Source organism: Castor canadensis, chromosome 14, assembly GCF_047511655.1.
Source record: "Castor canadensis chromosome 14, mCasCan1.hap1v2, whole genome shotgun sequence".
Lineage (NCBI taxonomy): Eukaryota > Metazoa > Chordata > Mammalia > Rodentia > Castoridae > Castor > Castor canadensis.
Genome location: NC_133399.1, coordinates 49,826,804 through 49,843,115, shown reverse-complemented (window position 1 = coordinate 49,843,115; position 16,312 = coordinate 49,826,804). Strand labels below are relative to the sequence as shown.

Genomic DNA, 16,312 nt, shown 5'->3' with positions numbered 1-16,312 from the left:
CTCCCATTGCTTCTGGCATGGTTTGGTGGTCCTGGGGATGGAGTCCTCTGGCTCACTGGGGCCCTTGCTGGTAGGCTGCACAGGGTCAATGGTACCACTTGGAGACTGGTCCGGAGGCAATGCTTGGTTGGGGATGATGTAATACGGCGTGGGCACCAAGGATCGGAGGGCTGGCTGCGAGAACCTTGGGGTAGCACTGGGTAGTCGGGCACGCTGCTGGGGCCGGGTGGAGCTGGAAGTGCTGCCTCGTCCCCGGGGCCTGCTGGGTAGCTGGGAGCCATTGGCAGAGCCAGAGACCACCTGACCCTGGGACGTGGGACTGGGGGTGGCCGAAGAGTGAGACTGTGAGTTGGCACCTGAGGTGGTGCATAAGGGGCTCCCGGAGAACTTGTCTGGACTTGAGGGTTTGGGGTGGGAATCTTCCGAAGAGTCTGTGGAGGACTCTGCGGAGGGCTGGTGGTCTTCTGTGAGCCCTTTCTCTCCAGCCAGAGGATCCACGCAAGGGCTGGAGGGCTGTTTCACTTGTTCTTCTGCGGTGGACTCAGGCTTGGCTTGGCTGCAGAGAGGGTGGGAAGGGATGTAGGCAGGCTGGAGTTCCACCCGCCCACCAGCCCCAGGCTCTGCTGGGCTACTGGAGAGCAGGTTCAAACTACTAGTGGCAAATGTAGACACAGCTTGAGAGGGAGGGTGGCCATCCTTGGCGAATGGCAGAGCACATGTGTGCAGACCTATGCACACTCACCCACACATTCATCCACATACACCAACACATGTACACACACACAAACACATACCAACACACCCACACATGCACTCAAACCCCTCCCACATGCACACATACCAACACTCCTGAACACACCCACACGTGCACACACTCACAACACACATGCATCCTGCCCACATATACACACACATGCACACTCACCACACATGCACACCCCACACATGCTCACGACACATGCACACCCACCCACACATGCACACAACGTGCATTCACACATACATGCATACCTGCCCACATGTCCACATGTGCACCCCCATGTGCATACCCACACATGCATACTCACACATGTACCCACATGTATATCCACACATGTACTTGTGCACACATAAACACGTGCATACTCATACATGCACACACGTACACTCACCCACACATTCATACTTCTGCTTGCAGACTAATATACACACACATGCATACTCCAATACCCATATACGCACACACTATGCACACACATCCACACATGCATGTACATACACACCCCTTCACATGATGCTTATCCATGCACACCCACACCATGCACACAGCCACACACATATGCATTCCCACACTTAGACATGCACGCACACACACACTCAAAACACAACCCTACATCCTCCCCCACCTCCCTCCCGTGTTACATACGGTTGGCTTCCAGGGTGGTTGGGGGTTCCACCACCGACGCTGGGGTGACGAGAGCCCGGCCGCGGGCCAGGGCCTGCAGAACTGGTTCCCGAGAGCATGGGAGAGAAAGGTGGACAGTAAGAGGGGAGCAGCAAGGCTCCAAGGGGACAGTCAAGATGCCAGAGGAGTGTGGTCAAAGGCAAGAAGGGAGACAGGCAGATGTGAGGCGGGACAGATGAACCAAGATGGACAGACAGACACATGGGCAAAGCAAGACCCAGGACACAGACACAGCCAGACAGGTGTCCCCCAGCACTCACTATCCCTGGTTATTCCGGCTGCTGCGTCTAGGGCCCGACCACTGAGGTAGCTCATGGCGCTGTCCACTGCTGCGTGATGCTTTAGAAACAGCGGTCGAACGACGCGGTGATACAGCACGAGGGCCCCGTTCCAGGGCCCTGGAGTCATGCAGAACAACAGGAAGGCGCACTGCGGGGTATAGGGCAGTCACACTCAGTCCCTGACCCTGGCAGGAGCTGGGCCTCCATTCTCAGACAGCCCTAAGCCAGCCGTGTCTTCCAGGAAAGGGACTGAGTCTCCCAATCACAACCTGGAGGCAGAGTCCACACCCACAAGCCCCTAGACTCCCCCTTACCCCCAGGGTGGGTGTCCCCAGACTGTGCCTACTCACCTTGCCCACGTAATAGAAAGGGAACCAGAACAGGAGTAGATCGCTGAAGAACTCGGCTAGCCCGAACAGAGCGTACACCACCCAGTAGGTGAGCCACACAGTGTCGTCTTCTTTGCTTGGGCTCTCGATAGCTTTGATTCTGCAGGGAGGTGCCACAGGCTCAGGGGCTGCCTAGAACACCCTCCCACCCCCTTCCCCATATGGAGAGCAGGGGCACTTACGAAGCATACGCGGGGTATACAAATCCGATCAGATTGCACAGTAGAGATGCCCCGTAACCGAAGAGAAGGTACAAGCTTAGCAGAGTGACGGCTCCTGCACAAGAGAGGGCAGTAGGCAGGGACTTAGGCATCTTCTGTACCCTGACTGTGATGCCCATGCCCATCACCTGGTGACACCCACAGGATGCATGAGTTGTCACCTTGGGGCACCTGTGCATCCCCCATGGTTGCCTTAAGCACTACGTCTTTTATCTGACTGGTCAACACCTCTGTTTCATGGGAGCTGTGAGCTCCCCAAGGGCAGGCAGGGACCTCAGCTCGGGGCCAGGGGTCAGTTTGTGGAGTGGATACAGAAGAGCTACCCAATAAACACTTGTTGAATGAATAAACAACTGTCAGCTGTCATCTCCATGTAGTTCCCACATTGGCACTGCTGATATTTGGGACTGAATTGCTCTGATATCTGGGTACTACAGGGTACTGAGCAATGACCCCAGCCTCCATCCACTCCATGCCAGAAGCACCCCCAGTCTTGACAGCACAGATATCTGCAGACATCACCAAATATCCCTTGAGGGGGCCGGTTGCCCCCTTTGAGACCCAGTATTAAGTGAGGCAGTGAAACCCCACATCTGGATTTCCCAGATCTAGGCGGGCTCCTTGCTCTTTTCACTTGACATTGAGCAAGACTGTTTCTGCGCAGAGCCTTAGTTATCCATCAGCAAATGGAGGAAGTCAATGGCCCTTGTCTCCCAGGGTTGCCAGACTTAGAGTTGACCTCTTCCTTCCTACACATTTATTGAGCCCCTTCTGGTCATGAAAACATACTCTCAGCAATGAACTTCTGAACTTGACTCAGAAAAAGATAACAAAAACCGATACAGCTATTAAGTGCTTATTGTGTGCCTGGCTCAGTGCCTCCTCTGCCTTATCTCATTCAATAGTGAACCAGGCAGGCTGGGGAGTGTGGCTTGCCCAAGGTTACACTGGAACCTTTGAACAGCCTCCTTCCTCCTCCCCTGAGGCTGTAATCTGCAGAGAGTGTTCCAGGTTGCCCCAACCCCTCCCTTCACCTGCTTTGGTCTCTATACTCCGGCCTTAGGTTGAGGGGGGGGAGGTCGGTCCCAGCTAATGACACCCAGTCACTGCACCTGAGTTGCCTCACTTCTTACCTGCAGGCATGCACTGGGAATTTGGGGCAGTTGAAGCCCAAGGATCCCTTTGTGGGGGTGAGGGACATGGGGAGTTATCCCCTCCCTGGGATATGGGATGTTAATGGGGAGGAGGGCTCTCCCAGGACATCCTGTCCCCAAATCCCTTTTGCTGCAGCCTCAGCAAGAGAAGGATGATCTTGGACAACAGGGCTGGGGTGGCGGGGGGGGGGGGGGGGGGCAAAGCCAGACAGATCAGCAACAGATGGGCCAGGGTGCGGAGGGGTAGGTATTCCAGACAAGGGAAGCAGCCTCCTACACAGCCTGTGCCTCAGTTTCCTCCCTGGTGACACATAGCTGACCTCTCCCTGCCCCCTCCCTCCCAGTGCTCTTATGACCTAAATTCCCCACCCACTGGTACCAGTAGATGTGTAAGCCAGGGCAGAGTTCAGCTGCTCTCCCAGCAGGCACAGCTGGAGCAAGCATGGGGCTGGGTACAGGGGGCCTCCCAGATCTGAATCTAGTTCAGAATGCCCTCCGGCTGCCTGACATAGGCACCCTCCATGGGTGGGAAAATGAGAGTAAGCTGGACTCCCAGAATCTGTGCACATAAGGTGTGGGGGAAAAAAAAAAAGTCACTGTCCTCCACGCAGAGGTCCCCAGGGTTCAGACAGTGTCCTTCTACTGCCAAAAGGTGGAGGGAGGCACTGAAGGGGTGCAGCTTAGCAGAGAAGTGGAAAGAAGCAGGGGAACCACATGGGGTGGTTGGATTTTCCCTTCTCTGGGGTTCCATCGAAGTTGTCAACCAAATTCAACAAATAGTGAGACAAAGCCATTAGGCCGGGAAAGGGGAGAGGGCAGGCCAACAAGAAGGTCCAGACCGCCTCACAGAAGCTTCTGGCCCTCTCCAGGCGCGGGCCTCCCCTCAGAGAAACCAGGCGACGTCTCCACTGGTTGCCAGGCAGTGGGCCACCCGGGAAGGAGTCGTGGAGACTCAGGACCCCGACACCCAGACCACTCCTGGCTCCCTGGAGGCCGGCTGGACAACTGGAAGAACAGGATTTGGGCCCAAATGGCACCCAAGGCCTCAAGGAGGGGGCAGGGGACGGCGAGGGTCTGAGGCTGCAGGAAAGTGCTGCAGGAGCCAGAGGTGGCTGTGGTTTCCTCGCACAGCGGGAAAGGGCAGGGGCCACCAACAGACACAAGATCCCAGTCACCCTCCCCAGGATCTGGGTCTCTCCGCTGGGCAGTGGGGCGCACGCCCAGCCTGGACAGGACCACGCAATTGGGGCCAGTTGGAAAAACACCAGATCCGAGACCTCGGTGCCCATGGCCTCGGTGTGTTCGTCGGTGAAATGGGGCTCACCCGCGGCCAGATACCGCTTCTCGACACCGGTCCAGGCTTCGAGTGCTCCGAGTGCTTCGGTGGCAAAGTTGCTCTGTTCTAGAAAGCGCTCGAAGCGCTGGCGCAGGCCGTCCATGGCACCGGCGGGCCCGAGGTTGGGAGCTCGAACTAGCCCGCTTCCCAGCACACCGGCTCCGCCGCGCGCGCACCGCCATGCCCCCTCGCGGGCCGCCCTGCTCCGCCCCTGGCCCGGGTTCCGCCTCCGGCCCCCCGCCTGGGCCAATGGGAGGGCAGGGCGGACAAAGGAGGTGGGGCCTGCCCCGTCTCCTTCGCCGCATTGCGCTCTGGCTGGCGGCGGCCGGAGGGGCAGGAACCTCGCAGGAAGGGGGCGGGGCGCGGTGACGAGGGCGCCGATTGGTCGAGAAGGAGTAGGATGTAACTGATTGGAGGGGTAGCGTCAGGGCTGGGATTATTTGCTGCTCCCTGAGGTGGGTGGAGCTAGAAGAAAAAGAAGATTCATTGGTGAAGCCGGAGGAAGGGCGTGGTTGATCATAAAGGAGGCGGGGCGGAACAGGGGGCGGGGACAGGGCGGGGTTAAATTAGGGAGGCGGGACTTAACGCGAGGGGACAATTTTGATTGAAGCATATAGGAGGCAGGGCTGGTTTTCGAAGGACAGCTGTGTAAGAATGTGGAGGGGCCAGATAAACGGTAATGGTCTTTTAATATAACAATGAACCGGCTCCTCTAAGCCAGATGGGGTCCCTGTACAAATGAAAAGACTGAAGCTCCAGAGGGCTTTGGTCTGTGGGCTCGTGTATCCCCTGACGATTTGTATCGGATCTTCCCGTTCTTTGTGGGGCTGTGAATCGCAAGGCCCCCTGGGAATTGAAGTCCTCCGAGTTGCTATGGTATCGGGGACAGGGCGGGCGCCAGGCGGACTCGGCGGTTTGGCCAGGGGAGGGGTTTCCGGGTGCCCGCCCCGGCCCCGCCCCCGCCGTCATGCGGCCCGCCCAGACTGAGCTCTGGCTGAGCCTGACCTTGGCCCTGGCCCAGGCCCTAGTCGGTCCCTTGCCAATTGGATGGGCCTCAGCTCGGACCCCCATTTATGTCAGCAGCTGGGCCGTGCGGGTGACCCAGGGTTACCGCGAGGCGGAGCGCCTGGCACGCAAATTCGGCTTCGTCAATCTGGGACAGGTACCAGGTGGAACCGGGATGTATGGGAAAAGTGGGGACCTGGACCACCCCAGCCCCTGACAGATGGAAGGGGGTCCCTAAAGCCCCCAAATATCAAGAGCTTTCTGCCCATCCCTGCCATGGCCATCTTCGGACTCTGGGACTCCCAGGATGCACTTGAAGGCCCTACCTGTGCACCAGGTTGAGGTTCAAGCAACGGGGCTAGTCCCCTTCCCTGGTGGGGAGGGTTGGGCTCCATCAGAGGAGCCAAGTTCCAGCAGTGCAGCTGCTCCCACATTCCCAGATCTTCCCTGATGGGCAGTACTTCCACCTTCGGCACCGGGGCGTGGTCCAGCAGTCCCTGACCCCACATTGGGGCCATCGCCTGCGTCTGAAGAAAGACCCCAAGGTGAGCCTGGTCTAGGAGGCTTTCCCCACCTCCTGAGGGCCAGCCTGCTGCCTTCTGTCATTCTTGTGGTTGTCATGAGTAGCTGTGTGGTCTTCAGTGGTTCCCCAACTCTCTCTGAAACTGGTTTCCACTTGGTCCCTGTAATGGGAACCCAGATGGAGTCTGATACCCACCAGGGCCTGGCACATGTTGCGCACATGTTGCTTCCTCTATACTTCTGAAAGGTCTAGACACTCTGGTAAGGAAGGACAATGTCTCTTCCCTACTCTCCAATGAATTTTACTACATGGAAAACAGTTCCACACAGTAGAAAGCCTGGAGTTGTCCAATGAGTCTGTGACTGAACTGAGACCAGAACCTATGAGATAGAAGTGGGAGGACATGAGCTGGTTTGGGGCTGAGAGATAAAGATGGTAAGGAGGAGGGAGAAGTCCTCCCTGGCTGGCAGAACAGCATATACAAAGGTCCTGGGGTGGAAATGGATTTATGGGCTTTTAGAACATAAAGGTGGTCGCTGAGGCTGTAACCAAGTGAGCAATAGGATGGCTAGACAGACAGAGTTTTGTGGGTGGTGAAGAGGGTGATGGAGAGTCAGGGAGGAGATGAGTTTGGTCTCTGAGGGGTATCTTGGCTAGGGAAGGGGAAATTAGAAGTGGCTGGTTTTGAAGTGATTGAAGGCTTGGATAAAAGGATATAGAACAGGGAGGGAGGAAGGTACAGGGTTGGGACCAGAGAAACCCCATTCATCTCTGGCTTCAGCCATGCATCTTTGAGTCTGGGTGCTCTGACAGCTTTGACCGCCAATTGAGGACAGAGCCCCAGGCACGTGAAGATTCCAAATAGCATCCCCAGCAATCATGGGTTCCATGGTAAGGACCCCTGCAGAGTCCCACAGCCCAACAGCTCCCCTCTCATACATGGAGGGGGGCCCAGGGACAAGCGGTGGACAGTCAAGCCACACCCCTGCAGGTGCAATGGTTTGAGCAGCAGACGCTGCAGCGGCGGGTGAAACGCTCCTTGATGGTGCCCACGGACCCCTGGTTCTTCAAGCAGTGGTACATGGTGAGCAGCAGTGCTGGGTGGGTAGGCAAAACCAGCTGGAGTCCAACTGACCCTGAATCCCCCTGCCTCGCACAGAATGACGAGATGCAGCCAGACCTGAACATCCTGCAGGTCTGGAGCCAGGGTCTGACAGGCCAAGGTATCGTGGTCTCTGTTCTGGATGATGGCATTGAGAAGGACCACCCGGACCTCTGGGCCAATTATGTGAGGCATCAGTCAGCCACGGCTGCCCCGGATCCCATGGCTGGGTCCCCAACACATGGAAACCTCACATGCCCCACCTGTCCCCACATATCCCTAGGACCCCCTGGCCAGTTACGACTTCAATGACTACGATCCGGATCCCCAACCTCGCTATACTCCCAGTGATGAGAACCGGTGAGCTAGGGTCCCATGGGGCTTGAAGGGGTCCCAGTGCTCCTTCAGGGATTGAGCAGGCTGTAATGGGCACCCCTCTGGACCCTGGCACTAGGCACGGAACTCGCTGTGCTGGGGAAGTGGCTGCCACAGCTAACAACGGCTTCTGCGGCATTGGGGTGGCCTTCAATGCCCGAATCGGAGGTATCGAGCACTGCCCGGGACAGAAAGTGGAAAGTGACTCTAGAGTGGCATACCTTCCAGGAGAAAGGCCTTATACCCACTCCTGGTCTCTGGGCGGTGCTGGGCCCCAGGCAGTGGGTGGTGGGGAGCTGGCGTGGGTTGCAGCGGGAAGGTGTGCTGGCTGGCTCGAGAGGCCCACGTTCACCTGCGCAGGTGTGCGCATGCTGGATGGTACCATCACCGATGTTGTGGAGGCACAGTCCCTCGGCCTGCAGCCGCAGCACATCCACATCTACAGTGCCAGCTGGGGCCCCGAAGACGATGGCCGAACCGTGGACGGCCCGGGTATCCTCACCCGGGAGGCCTTCCGACGAGGCGTGACCAAGGTAAGCAGGGGCACAGGGCCACAGAGTCCAGACCTTCCAGATGCCAGTGTCTGACACCCGGATGGTCCTCCCGTCCCTTCCAGGGCCGTGGTGGGCTGGGCACACTCTTCGTCTGGGCCTCGGGCAACGGTGGCCTCCATTACGACAATTGCAACTGTGACGGATACACCAATAGCATCTACACCCTGTCTGTGGGCAGTGTCACAAAGCAGGGCCGTGTGCCCTGGTACAGTGAAGCCTGCGCCTCCACCTTGACTACCACCTTCAGTAGTGGTGTGGCCACCGATCCACAGATCGTGAGTGCCTCCCAACACTCAACACAGGCATGTGCCTGTGTGTGTGTGTGTGTCCTGCTCCAGCCCCCCCCCAGCCCTGCCTTGCCCCCCCACCCCTTCTACCCCCACCTTCCTCCCCCCACCCCCCAGCTAGCCTGTCTCTCCTTCCCCCTCACCTCCAGCCAACAGGCCACGCAGCCTGCCTGCTCACCACGGTACCCCTCCCAGAGCCCCTTCCACACAAAAACCCAACTGCATAAGCCCACTGTAGCCTCCCTGAGGCACCGAGAGCCAAAACAACTCTAGCCCCAGCCCTCCACCTTTGTACCCTTCTTGGAGGGTTTATGCATGTGCTTCCCTTTGCCCTTCCTGACTCTTCAGAGCTCCATCTGAGGGCTGCCGCCTCCAGGAAGCCTTTCCACACCTTTCCCCTCAACACCAGCCCCTGACCCAACACACGTGGCCTCCACAACACCTCCCAGTGCCTGAGGTTCAACAAGGCCACTGCCAGTCCCCACCATGGCTCAAGGCTGGAGCCAGGCCCCACTATCAACGCTCACCACTCCTCATGTTTACCAGGCAAAGCCAACTGCTCAGGCTTATGACCTAGCTGGTGCTCAGGACCTTGAGCCTGGTATAATGTTCAGATGTGCTATCTCAAAGTCCTTTTTTTTTTTTAATCCTGGGGTTTGAACTAAGATCCTTGTGCTTGCTAGACAGGTACTTTACATTTGAGTTATACCCAGCACAATCATGCCAGCACATTCTTTCTTTCTTTTTTTTTTTTTTTTGTGGTACTGGGGTTTGAACTCAGGGCCTCACACTTGCTAGGCAGGTGCTCTGCCACTTGAGTCACTTCACCAGCTCCCACTGATATTTCTTAAACTCAGTCCTTAGCTCACTTTTAAACTCAGTGTTTGGTACTTTTTGAGCTTAGTTGTTAGTACTTTTTTGTTTTGTTTTGTTTTTTGGCAGTACTGAGGTTTGAACTCAAGCTTTCATGCTTGCTAGGCAGGCGCTCCACCCTTACTGACCATTTGCTAGTACTTTTTGAACTTAGTCCCTGGTATTTTTTGAACAAGGACTGCATTTGCACTGCGCACTGGGCAGTTCTGCCCCTCTCTGCCCCCAGGTCACCACAGACCTACACCACCAGTGCACGGACAAGCACACAGGTACCTCAGCCTCAGCCCCGCTGGCCGCAGGCATGATCGCCCTGGCTCTGGAGGCCAAGTAGGTGACCATGGGGGATGCCCACCACCCTGCCCCCAGGCGTGGGCTCAGCTCACCCACCTTTGCACGTCCTCCCCGCAGCCCACTCCTGACCTGGAGGGACATGCAGCATCTGGTGGTCCGAGCATCCAAGCCTGCACAGCTGGAGGCAAAGGACTGGAGGATCAATGGCGTGGGGCGCCAAGGTGCGGTGGGTCCAGGCAGGGAATGGGGTGCAGTGCCTGCAGGGCAAGTGACAGTCACCCTTCTATGCAGTAAGCCACCACTATGGCTATGGGCTGCTGGATGCTGGGCTGCTGGTGGACCTGGCTCGCACGTGGCTGCCTACACAGCCGCAGAAGAAATGCGCCATCCGGGCTGTGCACACCCCCATGTGAGGGAGGCCCCTCCCCAGCCTTCCCCTGTGCATACCTGCCATCTCCCTGGCCCTCTCCTGACACCAGTCATTGCCCAGGGGAGGGAGTCCTAAGGCCTCAGTTTACCCATCTGAAAAATGAGAGGGTGGGCCCCATGACCTTTGAGACCAGATGTGCCTGCTGGCTGCCCACCCTCCCTGGGAGGCCAACAGGACAGTCCTCACCCCCACCCAGCACCATCCTGCCACTGATGCAAGTGGGAAAGAATGTGTCAGCCTGCGCTGGCCGGCGCAACCACATCCGCTCACTGGAGCACGTACAGGTGCAGCTCTCATTGTCCTACAGCCGTCGTGGGGACCTGGAGATCTCGCTCACCAGTCCCATGGGCACCCACTCCACACTTGTGGCCATCAGGTATGCACTGGGAGAAGCTACCTCTACCTCAGTCCACTGCTGGGGATGGCTGATCAGGACCCTGTGGACAAATGCTGTTCTCCTGAGTGTCCTCCATGAAGGGGCAGTACAACTGCAGGTTGAACCTGCCACACATATCTGGGACTAGACTGCCCAGTGACCAGCACATGGCTTTCTGGGTTTGTACCACTCTGATTTCAAGGCTGCTCCCCTTTCTCTCTTCTACTGCCCACCTGCCCACCCTAGACCCTTGGATATCAGCAGCCAAGGCTACAACAATTGGATCTTTATGTCCACCCACTACTGGGATGAGGCCCCTCAGGGCTTATGGACCTTGGGCCTGGAGAACAAGGGCTACTATTTCAACACTGGTGAGAGCTGCCTGGGGACTCCACCCTCCAACCTTGCCCCAGGCTGGGGCTTCAGGACTGCCATTGGTTACCCATGGTCTCAGGAGTTCCCACAGGTCTCCATGGAGAGACTATGTGTGCAAACACATCTGGGACCCAGGTGCACAGTTACCTGGGAAAATGGAGGTCCAGCACTGGCACACAGTTACCTAGGGAAGTGTAAAGTTCCCCAGGGAAGTGTGGGTCTGACCACCAGCACTCAGGAGGTGCTTGATGGCCTAGACCCATCCAATTTGGGGCCTTGGGTGGCTGAGGACAGGGACCCAAGACCTGGAGAGACCAGGCTGCCAACAACCTCTCCCCTCCCTGTGCCCCTCGTGATCCCTGCCCAGGGACACTGTACCGCTACACACTGCTGCTCTACGGGACAGCTGAGGACATGACAACTCGGCCCATGGCCCCCAGGTGACCAGCAGCGCGTGTGTGCAGCAGGACACAGAGGGGCTGTGCCAGGGTGAGTGGCCAGCACCACATGGCCCACTTGCTGCAACAGCAGGGCAGGCAGTGTGCGTGTGCGGCCCATGGCAGGTGGGTGGGAAGCTGGTGGGCACTGGTGGCAGGCTGCAGCCTTACGCCCTCCATGTCTTCATGTCTCCCGTGCAGAATGCGACAGGCCTACCTATATCCTAGGTCCTCTCTGCCTTTCCTACTGCCCGCTGAGGTACTTCAACTGCGCCCAGCAGGCGGTGAACACAGGGCCTGGGCACCCAGCTGCACCCACCCTCCAAGTGTGCATCAGCTACCACAGCTCCTGCTACACCTGCCAGGGCAGCTCCTCTGGAGACTCCATGGCCTGCCCCTGCTCCACACCCTGAACAAGCACCAGGACCTGCTCAGGGCCCACCATCCCCACTGGCCACCCCAAGTCCACCACCACCTCTGGCTCTGCCACTGTTGCCTAGACCAGCCCATGTTACTGGCCCTGTTGACCGTGGCCTTTGGGAGCACCCTCCTCTACCACATTGTCAGAGGGTCACCCACTCTAGTCTGGGCCTTCCCCATCCTGGGGCCATGCCTGTCACCACCCCAGGCCCTGCACTGTGTGTGGGAACCTGGAGCTATCCAACTTGGAGGATGGAAAGCAGACTCCTGGTGGGCCTGGGGTGGGTGCTGCCGTCCCCTCCCTCACCCAACTGGGACAAGCCCCAGAAGGTCCTGGCAGCCCTCTAGTGGCTATAGGTCAGGGCACAGCCATACAGAGTCTCACAGCCTGGACTGAACAGCTGTGAGTGACAGAGAGAGAGAGATAGACAGACAGAGGTTTCCTTATGCATGGGTGACTGGATAGATGGGCAGAAGCTGGACAGCAGCCATCATCTCTTTCCTGCTCCAGAATCTGTCCAAACAGTCTTGGGCACTGGTGTCTGACTTCAGAGTTTGCAAATAAAGGTTGAATAGAAGGTACCAAGCTTGTGGGCTCCTTTGGGGCAGGGTGGGCCCTCCATCCCCTGCCCCTGAGCTACACTTGGAATCTGTGCCCCCCATGGGCCCCTGGAGAACCCAGTGGGACACAGAAGAAGAATCAGGCTCAGGCCCAGAGAGACCTCAGGCTGGTGGAGGGTGGAGCATTAGGGACTAGGTTGCTTCCCGAGTGACACCCACATGCTGTTGACACTGAACTTCCTACTCTGGAACACAGGCCGCACAGGCTTTCTGCATTGTCTGGCATACACTGAGCATCCTAAACCAACTGGAAGCTTGGGGCAGGTACGTGGAAATACAGTAAGCAGTTCTGCAGACAAGCATGGAGTTACCATCAGACCGAGCCTGCCTAGGTATATTCCCCTGAGAACCGAAAACACATGTTCACACAGCAGCTTACACAGGCTCACAGCAGTGCGATTCACAGCAGCCAAGAGGTGGGGACAGCCCAAGTGTCCATCCACACTGGAACATCACTCAGCCATGAACAGGATAAGGCATGCCACAATATGGAGGGATCTTGAGGACACTGTGCTCAGTGAGAAAGCCAGACACAAAGGCCCACAAGGTGTGGCTTCATTGATAGGAAATGTTCTGAACAGGAGAATCCAGAGACAGAAAGTGGACTCATGAGTGTCAGGGGCTGGAAAAGAGAGGGGCTTAGTATTTCATGGAGATGGGACTTCTTTTTGGAGTGACAAATGTTCCAGAATTAGAGGGGATGGTTCCACAACTCTGTTTAAAAAAAAAGAAAAAACCACTGAATTATACACTTTTAAATAGGTGACCAGTATGGTGGTATGTAAATGCATCACGATAAAGCTATTTAAAAACACAAAAACTGCCCCCTGTTCCTTCTGCCCTCTAATGCCAGCCCAGTGGGAACGGTCTAGATGACCCTGCATCTGGGAGGTTTACAAATGTGAGGGGGACCTTGGCCAGGTCAGGAAAGGTAGATGCTGATGCATCCAAATTCGGATGGTTAGAGCATCCGAATTTATGGGGCATTCACTGTGAGTGCGGTAGTGGTAGACAGTGACTTTGTCTCCACTTCCAAAGCATCCAGAGGGACCTGAACTTCAACTCACGCTCACCTTGCGCTTCCAGGCCAAGATAGCTAGGGAAATTGATAGCGCTGTGGTCCAGTCGCGCCTCCTGCTGGATGGAACCAGGATCCTCGAAATCGCTATGGCTTTAAGAGGGGCGGGTAAAAGCTAGAGAAGACCGGAAGCGCGCGTCACGTGTCCGTACCGTGGGCAGGCTTCGAACGGAAGCGGAAGTGATCGCGGCAGCGCTGGCTGCTGCAGCTGGTTGCTAAGTTGCTGGGAGATAAGCTTCAGGTATTTCCGCGAGGAAACAGAGGCCGAGGTCGAGCCGAGCCCTGAAGTCCCGGACGGTGTTTGGACGGTGGGCAGGCCAGAGACTTGGAGAGGTCGGAGAGGCACAGGAGCCGGGTAGGCTTCCCAGCAGCGTGGCCGCGGCGGGTGCGTATGAGTTCACCGGGTCGGAGGAACGGCCTGGCCAAAGACCGAGAGATGGACGACCCGGTCAATGCTGTCTTCTCCCAACTCCAGGATGGGCTCCAAGGCCAAGAAGCGCGTGGTGCTGCCCACCCGCCCGGCGCCTCCCACCGTGGAGCAGATCCTGGAGGACGTGCGCGGGGCTACAGCCCAGGACCCCATCTTCACTGCTCCGGCCCCGGAAGGTAGGAGGGATTCCCGAGTCTCCACCGTAGAGGGGGGAAGCACACCCAACTCCGATAGCAGATTCGGTGAGGCCATGTAATTCGGAGTATGGACTCGAGCCAGGAACTTGGGTTCTTTGTCCTCTCTCTCTGAAGCTCGCTCTCGTCTGTAAAATGGGCCCGTTTTCGGGATCGTTTAAAACGGGTGTGCAGACTAGGGCCTGCAGCCAAACCCTGCCCGCCTCCTGGTTTTGTTCGTTCCGGAGTTAAGAATGCATTTTTCCTTTACTTTATTTGTTGCGGTTCTGACATTTGAACCCAGGATCTTGCGCATACTAGGTAAGCGCCCTGCCACTGAGCCACACTCAGTGGGGTTTATTTAATTTATTTTTTTATGGGACTGGGGTTTAAACTCAGGGCTTCTCACTTGCAAGGCAGGTGCTCCACCGCTTGAGCCCCCCCTCCATTTTGGTCTGGTTATTTTGGAGATGGGGTCTCACAGACTATTTTCCCTGACTGGCTTCAAACTGTGATGCTCTTGATCTCAGCCTCCCAAATAGCTAGGTTTACAGGCATGAGCCACCAGAGCCCGGCATATTTACTTTTTTTGTTGGTGGTACTGGGGTTTGAACTCAGCACTCTACCACTTAAGCCATATCCCAAGCCCACATTTCCTTTTATGTTATGTTAAAACATTACATCCTGGGCTGGGGGTGTGGTTCGGTTGTGGAGCTCTTGCCTAGTGTGTGTGAGGCCCTGGGTTTCATCCCCGCACTACAAAAACCAACAAGAAGTCGTACGTATCCCAGCTTCACCTAGCCACATTTCACATGCCCAAAAGCCTATAGGGCTAGTGGCTGCAGTGTGGGATGGCACAAGTGGACATTTCTATCATGGGAAAGTTCTGTGGACAGCAAGACTGGGAGTCTAAGCCACGCAGTGGGTGATCTGAACCCCCGTTTAAGAACTACGGGGCCTAGGTCTCTCTGCTTGTGGCAGAGAAACTGAGGAAATGGGAAACTGAGACATGGCAATTCAGATGCTCACTCAAGGGAGAGAGGGCATTTCTGCCGGTCTTATTCATGTGTGCCATCTGGTGTTTACCACCTCCTTAACAAAGAAAGTGGGGATAAAAGTGACTTTCTTTGATTTTTTTTTTTCTTTTGAGGCAGAGTCTTTCTCTCTTTTTTAACAGTTAAAATGTTCCATTTATTTCAACACCTGAAAAATGACACAAGATATATGCAGCATATCAAAGAAGCAGCCTTTTAAAAAATCATGTTGTAGAAAAAATGAAGAATGAGATAATGGGCAATAGAACTGGTTTATAGATGCTTTTATATTTGGTTTTAACTTATGTAAATTCAGCAATATCCAACGGATTTGGCAAAGATTTATTTTTTATTTCCAGTGCTTTTTTTGGCCGCACTGGGGTTTGAATTCAGGTCCTCATGCTTACTGGCAGGTGCTCTTACTGCTTGAACTACTCTACCAGCCCTTTTTTTTACAGTGGGTTTTTTGGAGATAGGGCCTCTCAAACTGTTTGCCTTGTCTCGTTTCAAACTGTGATGCTTCTGATCTCTGCCTCCTGACTGATCTCTGCCTCCTGAGTATCTAGGATTACAGGTGTGAACCACCAACACCTGGCTTTCCAGTCTTTTAAAGAAGACACAGATTTGCTTGCAATAAAACTGATTTTAAGAGCACACAAAAAGCTGGGTGCTGGGTGGTTCACGCCTGTAATTGTAGCCACTCAGGAAACAGAAATCAGGATTATGGTTCAAAGCCATCCTGGGCAAATAGGTTGTGAGAACCTATCTCAAAAAAACCTAAAAAGGGCTGATGGTGTAGGCGTTGAGTTCAAACCCCAGTACCCCCCGCCATGCACACACAAAGGCACATAAAAGTTGAGCACAAATTATTAATTAATCTAGCAATTCAGAGTGATGAAGAGTAAAAGATGACAGAGTAAAAAACTGACAATCCTTCCCCACCCCACCAGGTAACCTGATAGTCAAGGTTGCAGTCCTCACACTGCAGAAGCAGTGGCTTTGTGTGTGGATGATGCAGTGGAATTTGTAGATGTGCCTTGGTTTCTATTTGTTATAATAACAGTTCACAAAGTTAAGTGGTCTTTATAGACAACCTGCATTCA

General features: G+C 55.7%; 3 protein-coding genes across 6 annotated transcripts in view; 2 read left to right on the top strand and 1 right to left on the bottom strand.

Moving 5' to 3' along the window:
* Nucleotides 1–379: 379 nt before the first annotated feature.
* Nucleotides 380–5,029, bottom strand: Reep6 (receptor accessory protein 6). Of its 2 annotated transcripts, XM_020170726.2 has the most exons (6): nt 4,814–5,029; nt 2,297–2,390; nt 2,076–2,214; nt 1,705–1,873; nt 1,406–1,486; nt 380–556 (listed from the first exon to the last, which is right to left on the bottom strand). In XM_020170726.2, exons 1-6 carry the CDS (start codon nt 4,926–4,928, stop codon nt 519–521), a joined length of 636 nt encoding a protein of 211 aa, XP_020026315.1. In that variant the 5' UTR covers nt 4,929–5,029; the 3' UTR covers nt 380–518. The 2 variants fall into 2 exon arrangements, with proteins under 2 accessions (XP_020026315.1, XP_073910641.1); XM_074054540.1 differs by lacking the exon at nt 1,406–1,486.
* A 754-nt stretch (nt 5,030–5,783) lies between these two features.
* Pcsk4 (proprotein convertase subtilisin/kexin type 4) lies at nt 5,784–12,447 on the top strand. Its single transcript, XM_020170727.2, is given in 16 exon segments — nt 5,784–5,987; nt 6,271–6,375; nt 7,345–7,437; nt 7,513–7,641; nt 7,739–7,815; nt 7,910–7,998; nt 8,191–8,363; nt 8,447–8,659; nt 9,771–9,871; nt 9,953–10,056; nt 10,127–10,244; nt 10,462–10,641; nt 10,888–11,012; nt 11,384–11,443; nt 11,446–11,505; nt 11,655–12,447. Coding segments are annotated over 16 exon segments (2,034 nt in total). The 5' UTR covers nt 5,784–5,792; the 3' UTR covers nt 11,867–12,447.
* Nucleotides 12,448–13,738: 1,291 nt separating this feature from the next.
* C14H19orf25 (chromosome 14 C19orf25 homolog) overlaps nt 13,739–16,312 on the top strand; it is a 5,360-nt gene continuing 2,786 nt past the window's right edge. The window contains exons 1-2 of one of the 3 annotated variants that reach the window (XM_020170692.2): nt 13,739–13,927; nt 14,048–14,178. In XM_020170692.2, coding sequence (XP_020026281.1) covers nt 14,049–14,178 — 130 coding nt within the window. In that variant the 5' untranslated portion in view covers nt 13,739–13,927; nt 14,048. Of the gene's footprint in view, nt 14,179–16,312 lie in introns of all 3 variants that reach the window. The other 2 variants (XM_020170691.2, XM_020170690.2) reach the window with 2 other exon arrangements.

Bases quoted from the DNA above. Each gene is read 5' to 3' on its own strand.
- Reep6 (XM_020170726.2), bottom strand. From the start codon at position 4,928: ATGGACGGCCTGCGCCAGCGCTTCGAGCGCTTTCTAGAACAGAGCAAC. The intron at 2,215-2,296 runs GTAAGTGCCCCT...ACCTCCCTGCAG, and splicing joins GTATACCCCGCGTATGCTTC to AATCAAAGCTATCGAGAGCC. The intron at 557-1,405 runs GTATGTAACACG...CCCTCTCTGCAG, and splicing joins AACCACCCTGGAAGCCAACC to CCAAGCCAAGCCTGAGTCCA.